The sequence below is a fragment of the Mustela nivalis genome (genome assembly GCF_964662115.1).
Source record: "Mustela nivalis genome assembly, chromosome: 9".
NCBI classification, from domain to species: Eukaryota; Metazoa; Chordata; class Mammalia; order Carnivora; family Mustelidae; genus Mustela; species Mustela nivalis.
The window spans coordinates 106,307,770-106,327,241 of NC_139028.1; the positions used below are offsets into that span (position 1 = coordinate 106,307,770).

General features: G+C 35.8%; 2 protein-coding genes across 2 annotated transcripts; both read left to right on the forward strand.

The window, feature by feature from the left end:
- Positions 1 to 1,399: 1,399 nt before the first annotated feature.
- LOC309840388 (olfactory receptor 8K3-like) lies at positions 1,400 to 13,176 on the forward strand (the record flags this gene model as incomplete). The annotated part of the gene is made up of 2 exons (XM_082682438.1): positions 1,400 to 2,264; positions 13,009 to 13,176. The coding sequence occupies exons 1-2, from the start codon at positions 1,518 to 1,520 to the stop codon at positions 13,174 to 13,176; spliced, it is 915 nt and encodes a 304-aa protein (XP_082538564.1). The 5' UTR covers positions 1,400 to 1,517.
- Positions 13,177 to 18,187: 5,011 nt separating this feature from the next.
- Positions 18,188 to 19,135, forward strand: LOC309872853 (olfactory receptor 8J2-like; the record flags this gene model as incomplete). Its single annotated transcript, XM_082747821.1, has 1 exon — positions 18,188 to 19,135. The coding sequence occupies one exon, from the start codon at positions 18,188 to 18,190 to the stop codon at positions 19,133 to 19,135; it is 948 nt and encodes a 315-aa protein (XP_082603947.1).
- Positions 19,136 to 19,472: the final 337 nt, after the last annotated feature.

The window sequence follows — 19,472 nt, forward strand, 5'->3', positions numbered from 1 at the left end:
TTCGGCTCAGGTCATGATCCCAGCGTCCTGGGATCGAGTCCCACATCGGGCTCCTTACCCTCCGCAGGGAGCCTGCTTCTCCCTCTGACTCTGCCTTCCACTCTGTCTGCCTATGCTCACTCTCACTCACTCTCTCTCTGACAAATAAATAAATAAAATCTTTAAAAAAAAAAAAAAGAAAAAGTAGAGGTAGATGAAGTGCAATCCTTCAGTAAAATACGTTAAAACATTTCATGTATACTTGACAAGAGAAAAAATAAAGGTGTAAGAACAGAAGTCAATTAAAATATAGTAAATGTACTCCATTTCTCTCAATGCCATTCCCAGCTTTATCTGGATCAGATAATCATTCGTCCTTGCCCATATAATTTTTTAAAATAATTAAGTATTTTTAATGAATCTTGCCTTATTTCTTTCCCCTCATTCCTTAGTACTTTGTCTTTCATTCATGTACTTCATGCAGTGTTATTTGCAGCCTCTAATGCATTTGAGATAACACTCCCTAATTTGGAGTGATATTTCTCTTTGTTGTGTAAATATATTTATAGCAGTTTACTCAACAATTATAGGAGATACCTTAAGAAATACATTTTAATTTATTTGCCTTAAGTATGCTAGAATAGTATAACCACATTAAGTCTATATCAAAGATATTAGCAGTAAGGTCAAAGCAAATGTGGGAATGACAACTAATTGTTTTTTCTCATATTTAATAACTTATATATATAGAGAGAGAGAGATGCAGGCCTTACTTGGTATGTAACATAGCAATAATCATAAGCTGAAAATGATCGACATCTGAGTGCTAAAGTTTCACATTCACGACTCTACAGAAAATAAAAGTTTATTTATGTGCATAAGAACGCATGAGTTAGGGACTTCTGCATAAGACCTAAATTATTGTCCAGCATTATAAAAATATCATAAACACTGTTTAAAACTCATACAAGCATAGTGGAATTAAAAATACAGTTTTAAAAATGAAGTGAATGGTAGAATGAGAATGCTATTAGATATGTAGAGTTATAATAAGAAAAGTAAGTCAAAGACTACTAAATGACTTTTCATTGGAGGTTGGGACAAAAGTTGAAAGGACAAGAAGCAGTGGGCTATTACTTTTATTACAATTCTTTCTTAAGTATGAAATGGCTTAACCAATTATAGGTAGCTTAAGTAAAAACCATTTCTAAAAAAATCAGTATTTCCACTCAAGACCAAACATTACTAATAATACATTGTTGACAGACCATAAAAAGATTTCATTGACGTGATGATGATAGCCAGCATGTGGTACAAAAAATAAAATGGTTACCATACACCTTAGGTTGTAACACATTCATCATTTGTTTCCAGGTTCAGTGATGGAGGTGAGTCTTATTTTAATTAACCCATCTAAAAAATTGGATTTTTCTTACCCACAATGGCTTTGCCTCCTAAAATGTCAACAAATGTTGTCTCCTGAAACCCAGTGACTCTTGTGATGGTTGTTCCCACAGCAATTTTCCTTAACAGCCTGGATGAACAAACAAAATCTAACAGTGCTAACAGAATTCATCCTAATGGGAATCACGGACCTTCCGGAGCTGCAGGCTCCCTTCTTTGGGCTCTTCCTCATCATCTACACAGTCTCCGTGGTGGGCAACCTGGGCATGATCATCCTCACCAACATGGATTCCAGGCTCCAAACACCCATGTACTTCTTTCTCAGACACCTGGCTTTCATTGATCTTGGTTATTCAACTGCTGTGGGACCCAAAATGTTAGTAAATTTGGTAACTAACCAAAATACAATCCCCTACAACTGGTGTGCCACACAGCTGTCTTTCTTCATCTTGTTCATCATCAGTGAGCTTTTCATTCTGTCCGCAATGGCCTATGACCGCTACGTGGCCATCTGTAACCCTCTGCTCTACACAATTGTTATGTCACAAAGGGTGTGCTGGATTCTGGTGGCAGTCCCTTATGTCTACAGTGCTTTTCTTTCTCTGATAATTACCATAAAGATTTTTATGTCATCCTTCTGTGGCCATAATGTCATTAGACATTTTTACTGTGACAATCTTCCCTTGTTAACTTTGCTTTGCTCAAGCTCACATGATATTGAGTTGATAATACTGATCTTTTCAGCATTTAATTTGGTTTCATCCCTTCTGATAGTGCTAGTGTCTTACATCCTAATCCTTATGGCCATCCTTAGGATGAACTCTGCAGAGGGAAGGCACAAGGCCTTCTCTACCTGTGGTTCTCACCTGACAGTGGTTGTTGTATTATATGCAACACTATTCTTCATGTACGTGCAACCCAAATCCAGTCATTCTTTTGATACTGATAAAATTGCCTCTGTATTTTACACTCTGATAATACCTATGCTGAATCCCATGATCTACAGCTTGAGGAACAAAGAGGTAAAAAGTGCCCTACATAGGATTTGGAAAAGTCTGCACAGACTACCTACGTGGAATGCAACATAGATTATGTATTCAATAAATTAGGTTATACACTGCTTTTTATCATTTGACATATGTCTTATAAAGGAGCAATGTGTAAAAGTCATGGACACCTAGAAATATTTTTCTTGTTATCAGCTTATAGAAGTTTCACTAGTGATCATTCTTCTGATATAAACATTAGTTTCAGTGCAAGAGGCTGAAGTTTGGACCACTGTTCTCACATTGCCAAGTACTTATGTTGCAAATGAAGACAAGTTTTGGTTTGTTGTGTTTTAAACACACCTCTGCTTAGATAATATTTTTTAAAAGGCTTTTTTGTATCTTTATTAAATATTAAATAAATACTAGTGCCTACCATACTGAATAGGGCATAGATAGATGGCACTTACTGTTTTTGGAGAAGGAATATATGTATAAATGAATAATCAATGCTACCTGTTTGAATGGCAATTTAACAGTCCCTTGTGGTGGAGAACATCTCCGAATTTGTTAAATGATGATATGTGAGCCTATATATGCTTTAGAAAGCAGAAATAAGTGTGATTATTTTCAGGTGGCTTACCTGCATACAGTAAAAATTCCAAAATACTCTTCATTCTGAAACATTAGAAATAAAATGTCAATTTTTAAAGAGTGGTGCATAAGGCCAGCATATAAGAGATCAGTGGGTTTCTTTTGTTTTTGTTTTGTTTGTCTTCTGTTTGTTTGTTTTTGCTATACACTGGCAAAAAAAAAAAAAAAAAAACCAGGAAAATATAATTTTATTATTTTAATTTTTTTAAAGATTTTATTTGTTCAATAAATAAAGAGAGAGAGCATGAGCAGGGGAGAAAGGCAGAGACAGAGGAGAGAACAGACTCCCTGCTGAGCAGGGAGCCCAATGCAGGACTCGATCCCAGGACCCTGGGATCATGACCTGAGCCGAATGCAGATACTTAACCATCTAAGCCATCCAGAGGCCCCAAGGAAAAATATCATTTTAAACTATTGCTTTTACTAGAAATAAAAACTGAAATACCAAGGGAAAATTGTAGTGAAGGATTTGCATGATTGTTTCCTAAAAACTACAAAATCATTGTTGAATTATTAAGGAAGACATAAATGTAGCATATACCATCCCATTGCTTGGATGAAATAGATGTTGTGTGATGGGGTTCATCCTCCCTAAATTATTCTATGCTTTTAATGCAGCAACAATCAAAAATCCAATAGTATTTTTAATATGCATTGACTTTAAGAATTATGTGGAAATGCAAAGGGTCTAGAATATCTTTGAAGAATAAAGAACACAGAGGTTTCCAATAACAGATATCAACTCCTTTAATATAGTTAGATGATTTTTTAAAACAATTCTTCCCTTGTTCATTCTTTGTTTGTCTTTTCTTCTTCCTTTTAGAGTGATGGAAGCTGATTCTAAAAGTTACTATGCAAGGCAAAATGATAAAAAGTTAAAGACAGTCTTATAGAAAGAGTATAAAGTCACAGGAGTTACACTTCCAGATTTCATGACCTATTAAAAAGCTGTAGTAATTAAGAAAACATAGTCCTAATTGATAAAGGCCCTAAGGAAGAAGAATGGATGTTCCTCTAAAAATTAAAAATAAAATACCATATGATCCAGTAATTTCACTACTGGTTATTTACACAAAGAACATGAAAATATGAATTCAAAAAGATACATGCACCCTTATATTCATTGCAACATTATCTGCAGTAGTCAAGTTACAGAAGCAGCCCAAGTAGCCCTTGATAGCTTGATTGATAGATGAATAGATTTTATATATATATATATATATATATATATATATATAACATTAGCTGGCCATTAGAAAGAATGAGCTCTTGCCATTTGTGACAACATGGATGGACCTAGAGGGCATTGTGGAAAGTGAAACAAGTCAGACAGAGAAACACAAATATCATGTGAATTCGCTTATATATGGAATCTAAAAACAAAACAAACAAAAAACCAGAAACAGACCCATAAATACCAAGAACAAACTGATGGCTGCTGGAGGGGAAAAAAATACAGGGAAGGAATAAACAGGTGAGGGGGACTTCCCATTATGGAATCAGTGAGTAACAGGATAAAAGGTATAGCATAAAAAATATAGTTGACGGTATTGTATGGTGACAGATGGCAGTTACACTTGTGGTGGACATGAAAGAATGTATAAACATGCTGATTCACTATGCTGTGCCTCTGAAACTAATGTAATGTTGTGTGTCTGCACTTCAACTGCACTTCAATAAAAAAAGAAAGAAAACAAGTTACAGAAGTCAGACTAATTGATCAATGGACTAGACTGGATGACAACAGACACAGATCCACACGTATATTGTCATTTAACATATGATAGATGCATCATTATTTTCTAGAAGTGAAAGAATGATCTTTTCAATAAATGTTATTAGGGTAATTTTTTCTATTTGTTTTAGGGAAAAAAAAATCTTGGCACATACTCAGGTCCTATACAGACTCAATTCTACTTGAATTAAAGGTCTAAATGTGAAATGCAAACAACTTTAAAAGGAAAAAATAGTGGGATGTCTTTATGATATAGAAATATATACAACATTTTAAACAGAATGCACAAAACAATAGCTATCTAAGATTTAAAATGACCCACTGAACTGTTTTAAGAAATTCTGTTCATCAGGGCACCTGGATGGCTCAGTGGGTTAAGCCTCTGCCTTCGGCTCAGGTCATGATCTCAGGGTCCTGGGGTTGAGCCCCACATCGGGCTCTCTGCTTGGCAGGGAGCCTGCTTCTCCCTCTCTCTCCCTGCCTCTCTGCCTACTTGTGATCTCTGTCTGTCAAATAAATAAATAAAATCTTAAAAAAAAAAGAAATTCTGTTCATCAAAATTAATAGTGTGGAAAGGAAACTTTCATAGTAGGAGAAGATAGTTTTATCAGACGTACAGAATCAGACAGAGAGCTGACAAGGGACTCATGCAAAATATAAAAGTAACTCTTACAAATCCATAAATAAAATAGTTAACATGATATACAATGCAAAGGTGACAAAAGATATTAACCACCATGTTTCAAAAAAAAATCTCTAAAATGGCCATTAAACATATAAAAAGTGTCTCAATTTCATTTAGCATTAGAATAATACAAAATAAAATCACAATACTAAAGTCCCATATACATTATCCTCAAAGGTAAGGAAGAAAATGTCGGAAAATACTGTCTTTTTTTTTTTTTTTAAGATTTTATTTATTTACTTGACAGAGATCACAAGTAGGCAGAGAGGCAGGCAGAGACAGAGGAAAGGAAGCAGGCTCCCCACTGAGCAGAGAGCCCAATGCAGGGCTTGATCCCAGGACCCTGAAATCTTGACCTGAGCTGAAGGCAGTGGCTTTAACCCACTGAGCCACCCAGGCACCTGGGAAAATACTAAGTCTTAACAAGGCTATTGAGCAACCATGACTATTTGCACTGTTAACAGGTATGTGCATTAAAACAACTGCTCTGCAATTGCAGGGTCATAGGGAAGCTCTATTTTTAGTTTCTTGAGGAATTTCCATACTGTTTTCCAAAGTGGCTGCACTTTCCCTATGACCCTGCAATTGCACTACTGGGTATTTACCCCAAAGATACAGATGTAGTGAAAAGCAGGGCCATCTGTACCCAAATGTTTATAGCAGCAATGGCCACGGTGGCCAAACTGTGGAAAGAACCAAGATGGCCTTCAACGGACGAATGGATAAGGAAGATGTGGTCCATATACAATATGGATATTATGGCTCCATCAGAAAGGATGAATATCCAACTTTTTTAAATTTATTTTTTATTTTCAGCATAACAGTATTCATTATTTTTGCACCACACCCAGTGCTCCACAATCCATGCCCTCTATAATACCCACCACCTGGTACCCCGACCTCCCACCCCCGTCCCTTCAAAACCCTCAGATTGTTTTTCAGAGTCCATAGTCTTTCATGGTTCACCTTCCCTTCCAATTTCCCCCAATTCCCTTCTCCTCTCTATCTCCCCATGTCCTCCATGCTATTCGTTATGCTCCACAAATAAGTGAAACCATATGATAATTGACTCTCTCTGCTTGACTTATTTCACTCAGCATAATCTATTCCAGTCCAGTCCATGTTGCTACAAAAGTTGGGTATTCGTCCTTTCTGATGGAGGCATAATACTCCATAGTGTATATGGACCACATCTTCCTTATCCATTTGTCCGTTGAAGGCCATCTTGGTTCTTTCCACAGTTTGGCCACCGTGGCCATTGCTGCTATAAACATTGGGGTACAGATGGCCCTTCTTTTCACTACATCTGTATCTTTGAGGTAAATACCCAGGAGTGCAATGGCAGGGTCATAGGGAAGTTCTATTTTTAATTTATTGAGGAATCTCCACACTGCTCTCTAAAGAAGCTGCACCAACTTGCATTCCCACCAACAGTGGAAGAGGGTTCCCCTTTCTCCACATCCCCTCCAACACATGTTGTTTCCTGTCTTGCTAATTTTGGCCATTCTATCTGATGTAAGGTGATATCTCAATGTGCTTTTAAGCTGATACTGCAGGAAATATTAAGGGGGCTTCTTTAAAGGAGGAATACCCAACTTTTGTAGCAACATGGACAGGACTGGAAGAGATTATGCTGAGTGAAATAAGTCAAGCAGAGAGAGTGAATTATCATATGGTTTCACTTATTTGTGGAGCATAACAGATAGCATGGAGGACAAGGGGAGATGGAGAGGAGAAGGGAATTGGGGGAAATTGGAAGGGGAGGTGAACCATGAAAGACTATGGACTCTGAAAAACAATCTGAGGGTTTTGAAGGGGCGGGGGGTGGGGTTTGGGGAACCAGGTGGTGGGTATTGGAGAGGGCACAGATTGCATGGAGCACTGGGTGTGGTGCAAAAACAGTGAATACTGTTATGATGAAAAGAAATTTTTAAAAATTAAAAAAAAACACTAAAAACAAAACAAACAAACAAACAAACAAACAAAAACTGCTCTGAGGGGCACCTGGGTGGCTCAATGGGTTAAAGCCTCTGCCTTCAGCTCAGGTCATGACCCCAGGGTCCTGTATATGTGGCTCTTTGCTCAGCAGGAAGCCTTCTTCTCTTCCTCTCTCTGCCTGCTTCTCTGCCTACTTGTGATCTGTCTGTCAAATAAATAAATAAAATCTTAAAAAAAAAAAAACTGCTCTGGAAACTCACTGGACAATATTTACTAGTGCTGAGTGTGTGAATCCTATGACTCAACAAGTTCAGCGTGAAGGATATACCCAATAAAAATGCTTTCAAGATTAAGCCAGTCTAGATTAAATATTGGCGTGGATGTGAAGGATGTAGTAGTAGCTGTTTTTAAATGCCATTTTCAGAAAATGTTTCTGTATATCAGAGGAATATTTTTTATAAATTGTAAATGATTCTTTTTCATAAATACATGACAAAAATCCAGGTTTTGTTGTTTTTTTTCTTTAAGATTTTATTTATTTATTTGGCAGACAGAGATCACAAGTAGGCAGAGAGGCAGGCAGAGAGAGAGAGGGGGAAGTAGGCTCCCTGCTAAGCAGAGAGCCCCATGTGGGGCTTGATCCCAGGACCCTAACATCATGACCTGAGCCGAAGGCAGAGGATTAACCCACTGAGCCACCCAGGTGCCCCTCAGAGCAGTTTTTTTGTTTGTTTGTTTATTTGTTTTGTTTGTTTGTTTGTTTTATAATCCAAAGATGTGAAAAAGAATGTTTTATGTTGTTGATCAAAACATCAGATGGAATGGAATGTTTATGTCACTAGTCATAAGCCTGCAAATTTGAACCAATTCTAACATTGATGATAGCACAATGAGTAACTAATTTGTGGTATATTCATAAAAATATGCACAGCTGTGAGAATGGGCAATCTAGAACTACCTATAACAACATAATAACTGAAGGAAGCCCCACCAAAGCAATAACACATATAGTATTTTTTTTATAAATTAACAAAAATAGGTAAAAATAACTTATGCTGGTAGAAGACAGAATAATGGTTATTCCTGTGTGTTTGTGTGTGTGATAGGAGAATGAAGGATTCTTCTGGGGTCTTGACAATGTTTTATTTTTGTTATTGTCATAGCTCTTTAATCTGGATTCTGATCACATAGTTGTGTTTGATTTGTAAAAACGTGTGATGTATGCATTTTTAATATGTGTATTATGTTTCAATAATAAGTTTAAGCACTAAAAATAAGGGAAAACAGCTTTCCTGTATGTTGTTACTACTTGTAAATTAATTTTAAGGTGCAGTAAGCATCATTCAAACATCTTCATTCTGTCCCCAGACATAAAGTTAAAAAAGCCACTGTATTAAAAGGAGATAATTTGGGGTTAGAGAAAAATGAAAATACCGTTCCTACAGATACAAAGTTTCAATTCCAGATCTGGGTTATAGTAGAAACACTTAACCAGAAGATACCATGGAAAGTTTTCTAACAGAACTTTATTTGTAGGGGAATATAAAGATGTTCTATATAATTAGTAGATACACCATGACTTCCTTTGAGGCTTTTGAAATCTTTGATGTAATTAATGTGCAGGAAAGACACCCATATATCCTCCCTGGGTGTGTTAGTAATGTATGGGAGCACAAAAAGATTCCCTTTCAACCCTTCAAAGGTGAGTGAACTGAACTGCACCTGTCCTGTGACTAACTCAGACCAGTAACTCTTCAGAGACCCATTAGGGTCTGATACCCTTGGTGATTTAGCCATCTCTTTAATTATCTGCCATGATAACTGAAGTCTCTGGGTGAATACAAGGTTGTAAACATCTTTCTTGCAATTTTTGGTGAAAGCTAGACATTTGCTATGATGCAGGAAGTTTGTACTCTTTTTTTTTTAAGATTTTATTTATTTGACAGAGAGAGAGATGGTGAAAGAGAGAACACAAGCAAGGGGAGTGGGAGAGGGAGAAGCAGGCTTTCCACTGAGCAAGGAACCTGATGCAGGGCTCCTAGAGCCTAGGACCCTGGGATCATTTTCTGAGCCAAAGGTAGATGCTTAACAACTGAGCCACTCAGGCATCCCTGTACTCTTTGAATAGTAAACAAACAAACAAACAAACAAAACAAAACAAAAACACCACAATCTCTGAAAAGGGATTTTTAAGAAAATTAACAAGAAAGACCTGAAGATTGTCATGATTATTTTCTTTCATTTGGATCCTTAAAAAAATGTCAAAGATGATATTGTTATACATAGTTATTTGGATGTTTTTCAGAATTCTTAAACTCAAATAATAACACATTTCCATAGCGTTTTCCAGCTACTTCTCAAGTAAAAGGATTATCTCAGTATGTTTATAATACTTGCAATTTGTTTCCAATATGCCATGTGTCTCCCAAATGTACCAATATCTTTTACAAATTACCACTTTTAATTGGAAGTGAGGCAAAAACAAATGATTACAGTCTTGCTATGTCTCTACCACACCACAAAGTCTGATTAGTAAGGGGACTGCGCTGCTTCCTTACCTACAAGCCATGGAAGAGTTTCTGAAATGCCATGAGATTGTCCCTTGAATGACTCAATGCATATCTAATGGAGATTGGAGCTAAGATTAAAAGATAAATAGAATTTAGGCAAATAATTCTTGCAAAATTATAAAGCAGTAACATGCATTTTGCCTAAATTTAAGATTTCTTTTCCACTTACTTAATAGCTTTTTCCAAAACTCTCCTTATCCCCCCTTGAAAATTACTTCAATGTTTAAATATGTGAATTTAAGTGCCTATTTTGTTGATCTTTCATTGCAGAATATACTTAGTGTCAATTCAGTTTAGAGAACTGTATTTGGCAGTTGGAGGGGCAGGACGGGGGAATGGTTTAATTCTCTCACCTCTACACTGAGGGTAGATTTTTATGAAGGTCCAGTGTTAATCTCATTGTATTTTTTACATGTTTGTATAGTCTTGAGAGGGAGGGAAAAAACAGATTTAAAAGGTAAGAACAAGTTTACCTTTAGTAATCAAATAAAGTGTTGTAAGTATAAATTGAACCATGTAAAACAAAGAGTTCAGTGCTTTACATAGAACTCTAGAGATGATGAGAAAAACATCTCATATCTTTTCATATATGGGGGACAGGTATTTATTAGCTTGGATTTGAACAGAGTGCATTTTTTAATATTTTCATTTATTCCATGAGATTCATGATATTTTTTATATCTACCAGAAAGATGTCCTTACCTGTATTGTCTCCTGAGAATTAATTTAGTGTTTCTAATAAGCCACAACTAATCTGCTTTCTATCTCTGTGGATTTATCTCTTCTGGATATTCCATGTAATGGAATTATATAAAATGTATACTATGTGCCCTTTTATACTTGGCTTATTTTGCTTAGCATAAAGTTTTAAAGACACATACATGTTGTACCATATACCAATACTTCTTTCCTTGTATGGTATAATAATATTCCATTGTAGATACAACACACATGTTATCCATTCACCAGTTGTTGGACATTTGGGTTGTCTCTAAGTTTTGAATGTTATGAACTATTATAACTATTATGAATGCTCTTATGAACGTTTACAAGCAAAGTTTTGTTGGACACTTGGGGTTGTCAATACTCCTGAGTACATATCCAAGAATGGAATTACTGAATCATAATGATAATTTTATGTTTAACTTATTGAGTAACCATCAATGTGCTTCCCTAGTGGCTGTGCCATTTTACTTCCCCAATAATACATGAATATTCTAATCTCCACACTATTGCCAGTTCTTCTTTCTTTCTTTCTGTCTGTCTTTCTGTCTTTCTATCTATCTTTGTTGTGTGATGTGAAATGGTGGTTTATTAAAGCATTGGGACAGGACCCAAGGGCAGAAAGGGCCACTGCACCTGGGTCTTGAGGAGTGGTGATTATGTACTCCAAAGTTGGGGGAAGTAAGGAAAAAGGAGGTTTCAAAAGAACTTTCATATGCTAAAGAGGGCCTGGCTGCAAGATACCTACAGGATACCCACGTCTTGCCATTGCCTTGTCTTTTCTTTTCTAAGTCACTCTAAAGCAGGTGAAGTGGCAGCTCCCTGTGGTTTTGATTTGCATTTTTCTAATGACAAACAACTCAAATAGTTTTTCCTGAGCTTAGGCCATTTGTATATTTTCTGTGAGATACGTCTGTTCAAGTGTTTTGCCTGTTTTTTAATTTGGGTAATTTTTCTTTGAGATATTGAGTTTTAAGTAGCCTTTGGATATTTTATGAACAAGACCCTTACCAGATATAAGATTCATAATTTTTCCATTATCTATATAATTTTGTCCATTATATCCAATAAATTTATAATTTATTTCCATTATTTCCAACTTTTCATTCTTTAATAATTTCCTTTCATCCATAAAATTCATTTTTTTTCTATTTTGATAAAGTCCAAATATAGAGATTTTCCTTTTGTTTTTTGTGCTTTGCTGTCATCCCTGAGAAAGCTATAAAGAGGGGCATCTGGGTGCCTCAGCTGGTTAAAGGACTGCTTTGGCTCAGGTCATGATCCTGGAGTTCACAGTGGGCTCTCTGCTCAGTGGGGAGCCTGCTTGCCCCTCTGACCTTTCCCCTTTCATGGTCTCTGCCTCTCATTCTCTCTTTCTCTCAAATAAATAAATAAAAATAAAATCTTAAAAAGAAAGAAAGAAAGAAAGAAAGAAAGAAAGAAAGAAAGAAAGAAAGAAAGAAAAAGCTATAAAGAGCTCAACCTAAGCCAGAAGAGAGAGACTTGAGCTGCCAGCTAGCAAGATTTCAGCCTTTAATCACTTATTACAATGGTCATCTCAGTCATATGTCATGCAGGTTCATGGTTATTTTTTTATTTATTCCCAAGGTAGGTTTCCTGAATGACCTGGATGGACAAACACAGTATAACACTGTGGAAAGAATTCATTTTATTGGGAACCACAGGATCCCCTGAGCTGCAGGCTCCATTGCCTGGACTCTTCCCCACTATTTACCTGGTCTTGGTGATGGGTTCTCGAGCTTGAGCTTCCTCACCAAGACAGACTCTGGGCTACAAACATTCATTTACTTCTTATTCAAACTCCTGGCTCTCACTGATCTGGGTAATTCAACCACTGGGGAACCCAAAATGTTTCATGTGTTGTGGAAGCACATACGATCTCCTATTATTTGTGCACCACCCATGGGGCTTTCCTGTAAGCTATGTCCTAGGAGCCCTACCATGGCCATCTGTAACCTTCACCCTGTCATCATGCCACCAAGTCTAGATCAGATGCTGGTGGTAATCCCCTATCTCTAGGACACATTTGTGTCTCTTACAGTCACCACCAAGGTACTTAGTTTATCTTTCTGTGGCTACAATATTGAAAATCATTTCTATTGTAACAGCTTCCCCTTGTTATCTTTGCTCTGCTCTAATATGCACAAAATGGAACTGATGATTATGATTTTCTCAGTTTTTAATTTGATTTTATTGCTTCTGATAGTTCTTGTGTCTTACCTGCTGATCCTGTTAGCTATTGTCAGGATGAACTCAGCTGAAGGAAGGTGCAAGGCTTTTCCCACCTGTGGGTCCCACCCAACAGTGACCACTATGTTCTATGGGACTTTGATATTTATGCATGTTCAACCTAAGTCCAGTCATTCTTTTAATATTGACAAAGTGGTGTCCATATTTTATAGCCTCATTATTCCGATGCTGAATCCTTTGAGCTATAACTTGAGGAACAAAGATATAAAATATGCAGGACAAAGGATGTAGGAAAAATTATGCAATATCTTCTCTTAGTTGATTGTACTGTGTTTCCTATCAACATTAAACACTGTTACATGTCCCTTCAGAAGGAAAAGCAAAGATAGATGAGTTCAACATACAGAGATTGACTTCTATTTACCTGTCATACTCCTAAGTGAACTTGCAGAAAGAGACATTCAGTATATAATTTACAGTAATTTAAATGTCTGAAAAATTATAGCATTTTGTTAAGAAGTACATTCATATATAGTTAACCAGTAAAAACTTGCATACGTAGGACACAGTGTAGATAAGATCTATACATGATGAAACAGATAGTGAGATAGGATAAGACCAGGATTAATAGAAAGATGAAGGGCGTATAAAGGAGATTCAGCTTTGTAAGAAAAGGCATTTTTATTATAAAAGTCCAACTAAAAACTGGCTAATGTGAATATGTAAAGTAAATTATATTCAATAGGAATGAAGCATCACTTATTCAAGATGATTAAGATGTAGAGGCTTGTTATAAAACATTGTGCTATAATCAGCTTTACTGTATTGTATGTTTAAATATTGGTCAGGAGTGTTGATCTCATGATATGTTTTCTTATCACCGTAAAAAATATATAAAGATTTGGAAAAACAGAAAAATATTTTATACAGATATTAACTACCTAGATGAGGTAGAGGGAATGGGAATGGAGAAAATGGATTAATGCCTATTCAGCTTATATGTAATTAAATTATTAATTTAAAATAATGAATAATAGTGGTAGAGTATGTGCTATGGTGAGTGCTGTGAATTGTGTAAGACTGATGAATCACAGACCTCTGCCCCTGAAACAAATAATACATATATGTTAATTTAAAAAAATTTAAATAAAAAAGTAAAAAATAAAGTAAAATAATGAATAATGTAAGATAGAGCTATTCTTTCAGGTGGGCAATGGAAATAATATGGGGTTTATAACATCATTTTATGTGTGTGTGTGTGTGTAAGTGACATACATGTGTGTTTCTTATAAATGCTTTGAAAGGTGAAATTTTGTGATCCAGCATGGTCCTGTCCGATCTTAGAATTTTATCTTCATGACCAAAGTAAGTTTATTACATATTGTACTCACAACTTAGGAAATGGACAATATCTCTGTGCAATAAATAATAACCTTTAAATGAGAGATCCAACTGTAATATAAAGCATCAATAAGAATGGAAATTGTAAAAGTGATATTTTTTTATTTTTTTAATTTTACAACACTGTGGGAATGCTTAATAGATGGGGAAGTTGGCAGAGCTGAGGAGGGGTTCAAGTCCTGTTAACCGAACAGGGTACAGACTATCATTGGTCACATGACTGACAATTGACAAATGAATTCACAGAGGAAGCAAACACAAACTTCATGTGGATACTCAGACTTTGGAAAGAACCTCAAGGATTTCAATATCTTATCTTGAATAACTTAAGATGTTTAAGAATCTTTATTATTTCCACTTTACAGTCCACAACTTGTTACTTCAAAAATGGTTGAGCCTAGAATGTGCCACACCCACATTAGATATTAGGAACACCAAAATGAAGAAGGAACAGTGTATCCTGCCCTAAAGTAGTGAATATTCTAGAGAATGATATGCAAGTTGTTACTGTTTCTTTATCACAGATAAAATGATACTAAAGCTAGATGACACAGCTAAAGATGAAATCTTCTACTTTACTTCAGATTTTTAAAATGGGTATTATATTCACTCATTCACTTATTCATCCTTCATTGCATCAATCAGTAAGTCAGTATATTTTGAACACTTACTCTTTCCTGGGTATTATTTTAGAAGTTAGTAATGCAAAGACAAACTATTTAGACATTCCCTTTTCACTTATAAAGCTTACAGACTAGAAAATTCCTCACAAGAAGTAAAATAAAAATGTTACCAACATTTAATTACAACATTTTTACATGCATGAGGAAAGATCACAATATCATATGAAAAATGTATTCTCCATTGAAAAATTTTAATTTAAAAACAGCAACAGTACCAGGTATATGATGGGTTCCTTCCAAATGTCACTAAACTGATTGAAATTTAGTCTTTTTACAACCATGCACATTTTTAGTGATTTTTATGCCAAATACAAGAGGGCTTGTTCTTGACAGCAAAATGGAGGCTTGGCATTCAGTTCTATTTCCAATATTCACAGTAAAATGGAACGTGAGGGCCAGAATCCTATGCTTTGTAATTGTTGGATTTTCTCCACCCCAGAGCCAGCAACTGCACTTCTCAAACATTACCAGAGACAATTCAAAGCAAACACACAAAGGATGCAATCATTGCATGAGACTGTTACTCCATAGGATCATCTAAGCATGTCCCTAAGCTAACCCTGTATTTTTGCTCTGTGGGTGTAATTGTGTGGAGACTTGAATAATTGGGTTTTCTTTCCCGGGAGAATCAGAACTTTATCTGAGAATTCCTATTTTCATGTATGGGGCCTGGATCCATAGACAAGCTTATTTCAGTGTGCGGGTCTCCAGGGACTTCAGACACTTGTAAAACTCTTCAGTGTGCCTCTTGCAAAACCTTTACAGTGGATCTCAGCAGATCTCTGGACAGGTAGGTTCACTCCAACAATTCGTTTAGTGCTCATTCTGGATGAGAAAACCATGTAACTATGGAGCTTTATGGATTCAAATCAGACTCAGGACTGAAATGATATCTTTCCTGTTATCTTCTCCTGGGGACTCAGAAGAAGATGCAGTTTGTCCCTAACATAGCCCATTTTTAAATAAATTTAAGACAAAATTCTTTGTTAGAGAAAAATGGAATATACCCTTAAAATCATTACAAAAGATATTTAAAAACTAATATGCATATTATTTCTCAAATTGTACCATAAAATGATTCACATGAAGTATATTTTTAAAGGTCTTTTTTTTTTTTTTTAATGAGAAATGAGAATTGCTTATTTTGGTAGAGCTATAAAATACTTCTTTTCAGAAACAACTTGAAAAAACCCTATGGGTAAAGATCAAAACAATATTAGGGACATATACTTACCAAAATGAAGAAAAAACTTACTTTTTCCAGTAATAATATTTCAATAGGAAAAGGAATTAATAATAATTAAGGAAAATATGCAAATATATTCTTTTCAAAACCTGATTGCACAAATTCATAGACCACAATCTATAATTACTATTGTTGCTGATGTGTTTTTTTTTTTTTTTTTTGCTTTTGTTAAATTAAGGATACATGTGTTGAATACATGATATCTCAGAGTAAAACATTCACTGAGCAGCTTTCTTCAGGAAATACTTTTTTCTAAAGTGAGGGTTGCCACAATGATTTTTATCAGAAGCTTACCTGGGCATTTCCTTTCAGAGGCAGTGATACTGATACTGATATGCATCTCATGAGACATGAGATACCCAGTGTAACATGGTCAGATAAGCTCATTAGACATATATTTGATGTTTGAAAAATTAAAACCACAGATTAAAGAAACAATCAGTTTGTGGGAGAACACAAACTGATTTGTTTATTAAATAAATAGCTAGATTTCATGTGTTCCAGTTGCTTGAATAGGTAAAATTATAATTTCCTTGTTACTCCCATTTCAACTATGAAACTCCTAAGTTAGGTAGAATGAGTTACTAAGACTGAAAAAGGAAACCACATTAGAATATCATTTAAAACATGCAAATAACAAGAACTGATGGTACCAATTATTCTGCATTCATTGTTAACAAACTCTGTATTAACACTTGCTTGCCTAGTATCTCAATACATTCATACAACACAAGGATATAAATGCTTAATAAAAAAGACAAAGATAGTTATTGGTGGCCTAACACCCAACCAACCAAGTGGCCAAACAAACAAGCAGACAAAACACATAAAGCAAAGCAAAACCATAAAACCATACCATTCACCAATATCCTATACAGATTCTTCACGTGACTTAGGCACATTAGCCTCAACTGTCCAATCAGACAGAGAAATAACTACATCTACCTTCTAGGACACTCCTACAGAATAATGAGATCATTATTTTGAAATGGCTAGCATAGTCCTGGGCCCAGAGTTCACTACATATTGAAAAATGTTAGCACTTTTCACCTTATAGTTCTCTGCATGAGGAACACAAGTGATCAAACTTGAGCAAATCAAAGCTACAAGTAATATTTTGTAAAACATCAAAACAGGCTTTGAACAATTTAAAAGAAGAAAGTACAAACTGGGGAAAAAAAAAAAGAAAGAAGAAGAAAAGAAAGGGCTGCCAGAAGGCCATGATAAAGCAACATACGAGAAGGCGGAGGTAAGAGTGATAGAAAAGACTAGTTTATTTGGCAAAAGAAGGGATATGTGATTAAGACAAAAAATCAGTTTCTGAATGACACAAATAAAGACTACTGAGACATAATCTGTTGCTGGGCAGTAGAAGCAGCATGGCAGGGTAGAAATTGATAAAGAAAACCCAACATATTCCAAGTATTTCCTGCAGAAATACTGAAACCAAGGATGAAGACAATGTATGAGCTGAAGAGTCTGTGGCATCAAAGGAAAAAATAAATGAAAGTCAATCTTGGTCATCAACTTCTTATACGTAGCTATCTTTTGTCACTGGGAATATACAAACATACAAAAAGGAATGTGCAGATATATGTAAATATATACTCATGCAACATTACAATTAATATGTTTAAATATGCACATAAATATTAATGCATATAATATAGTATATTAATATATATTTAACTAATATAAATTATATTCAATATTCAACAGAGATATGAAAATTTAACGGCTTGGTATAACAGTTATAATAACCTGAAATTGGCCTCCAGAGAGCTTGTATTTCTGAATCTTGTTATAAGATTGGGAAAAATACAATTAAAATCTGACACTTTTACATGTGAACAAAAATTATCCAATTTAAATGAAACAGTCTGTAATCTAGCATCTAACAGAAAAATTGACTTCACCCTCTACTAATCTCCTCTCATTTTCCCCCAACAAAAAGATGAGAACAACAAAATAAATGGCCTCAGAAAATCTCACCCAGGTGACCGAGTTCATTCTCATGGGAGTCTCAGATCAACCAGACCTCCAGATTCCACTCTTCTTTGTTTTCCTGCTGATCTATGGGCTGACCATGGCAGGGAACCTGGGCATCATCACCCTCACCAGTGTTGACTCTCAGCTTCAAACGCCCATGTACTTCTTCCTCAGGCACTTGGCTATCATCAATCTTGGCGATTCTACTGTCATTGCCCCCAAAATGTTGGTAAATTTCTTGGTTTCAAGGAAAACCATATCCTACTATGGATGTGCAGCCCAGCTGGGGGGGTTCCTGGTTTTCATTGTCGGGGAGATTTTCATGCTGGCTGCAATGGCCTATGATCGTTACGTGGCTATTTGCAAGCCCCTGCTCTACATGGTGGTGGTCTCTCCACAGATGTGCATACTGCTGGTCTCCCTCACTTATCTCTACAGTCTGACCACAGCACTGACTGTCTCCTCCTGTGTATTCTCCATGTCATACTGCTCTTCCAATGTAATCGACCATTTTTACTGTGATAACGTCCCTTTGTTGGCATTGTCCTGTTCTGATACCTACATCCCAGAAACAGTAGTATTTACCTCTGCAGGAACCAATTTGTTTTTCTCTTTGATTATTGTTCTAACATCCTACTTCAACATTGTCCTTGCCATTTTGAGAATACGGTCCTCAGAGGGCCGACGGAAAGCCTTTTCCACCTGTGCCTCTCACATGATGGCTGTCACTGTGTTCTATGGGACCCTTTTCTTCATGTATTTGCAACCAAGGTCCAACCACTCATTAGGTACTGATAAAATGGCCTCTGTCTTCTATACCCTGGTGATACCAATGCTGAATCCCCTCATCTACAGCCTAAGGAACAAGGATGTAAAGGATGCTTTGAAGAGATTGATAAAGAATCCTTGGGAGGCTTTCAAATTAATGTAAATTTAAAACTACAATTGTCTTCTTTTAAGCGTTTGTAATTACTCCTGAAAAGCTAATATCTGTTCAATGTAAAGAAAATATACAGCTACAAATTCTTTGACTTTCAATGTGAAAATCTTAGCCCTTTCTACTCAGATCTTAAATACCCAACTTTCCCTAATACAAAGATGTATTAGACCAAAGAAAGTACACTTATTTAAGTAGTAAACAATAATTTCAAAATATATACAGTTTAAAGTGCAACACAACTTAGTACTGGATTTTTCTAATTTCTAGCCAAGGGTGAAAAGTCTGATACCTGAGAAAGGAATGTGAGAACGATTTCTTGGAATATGGT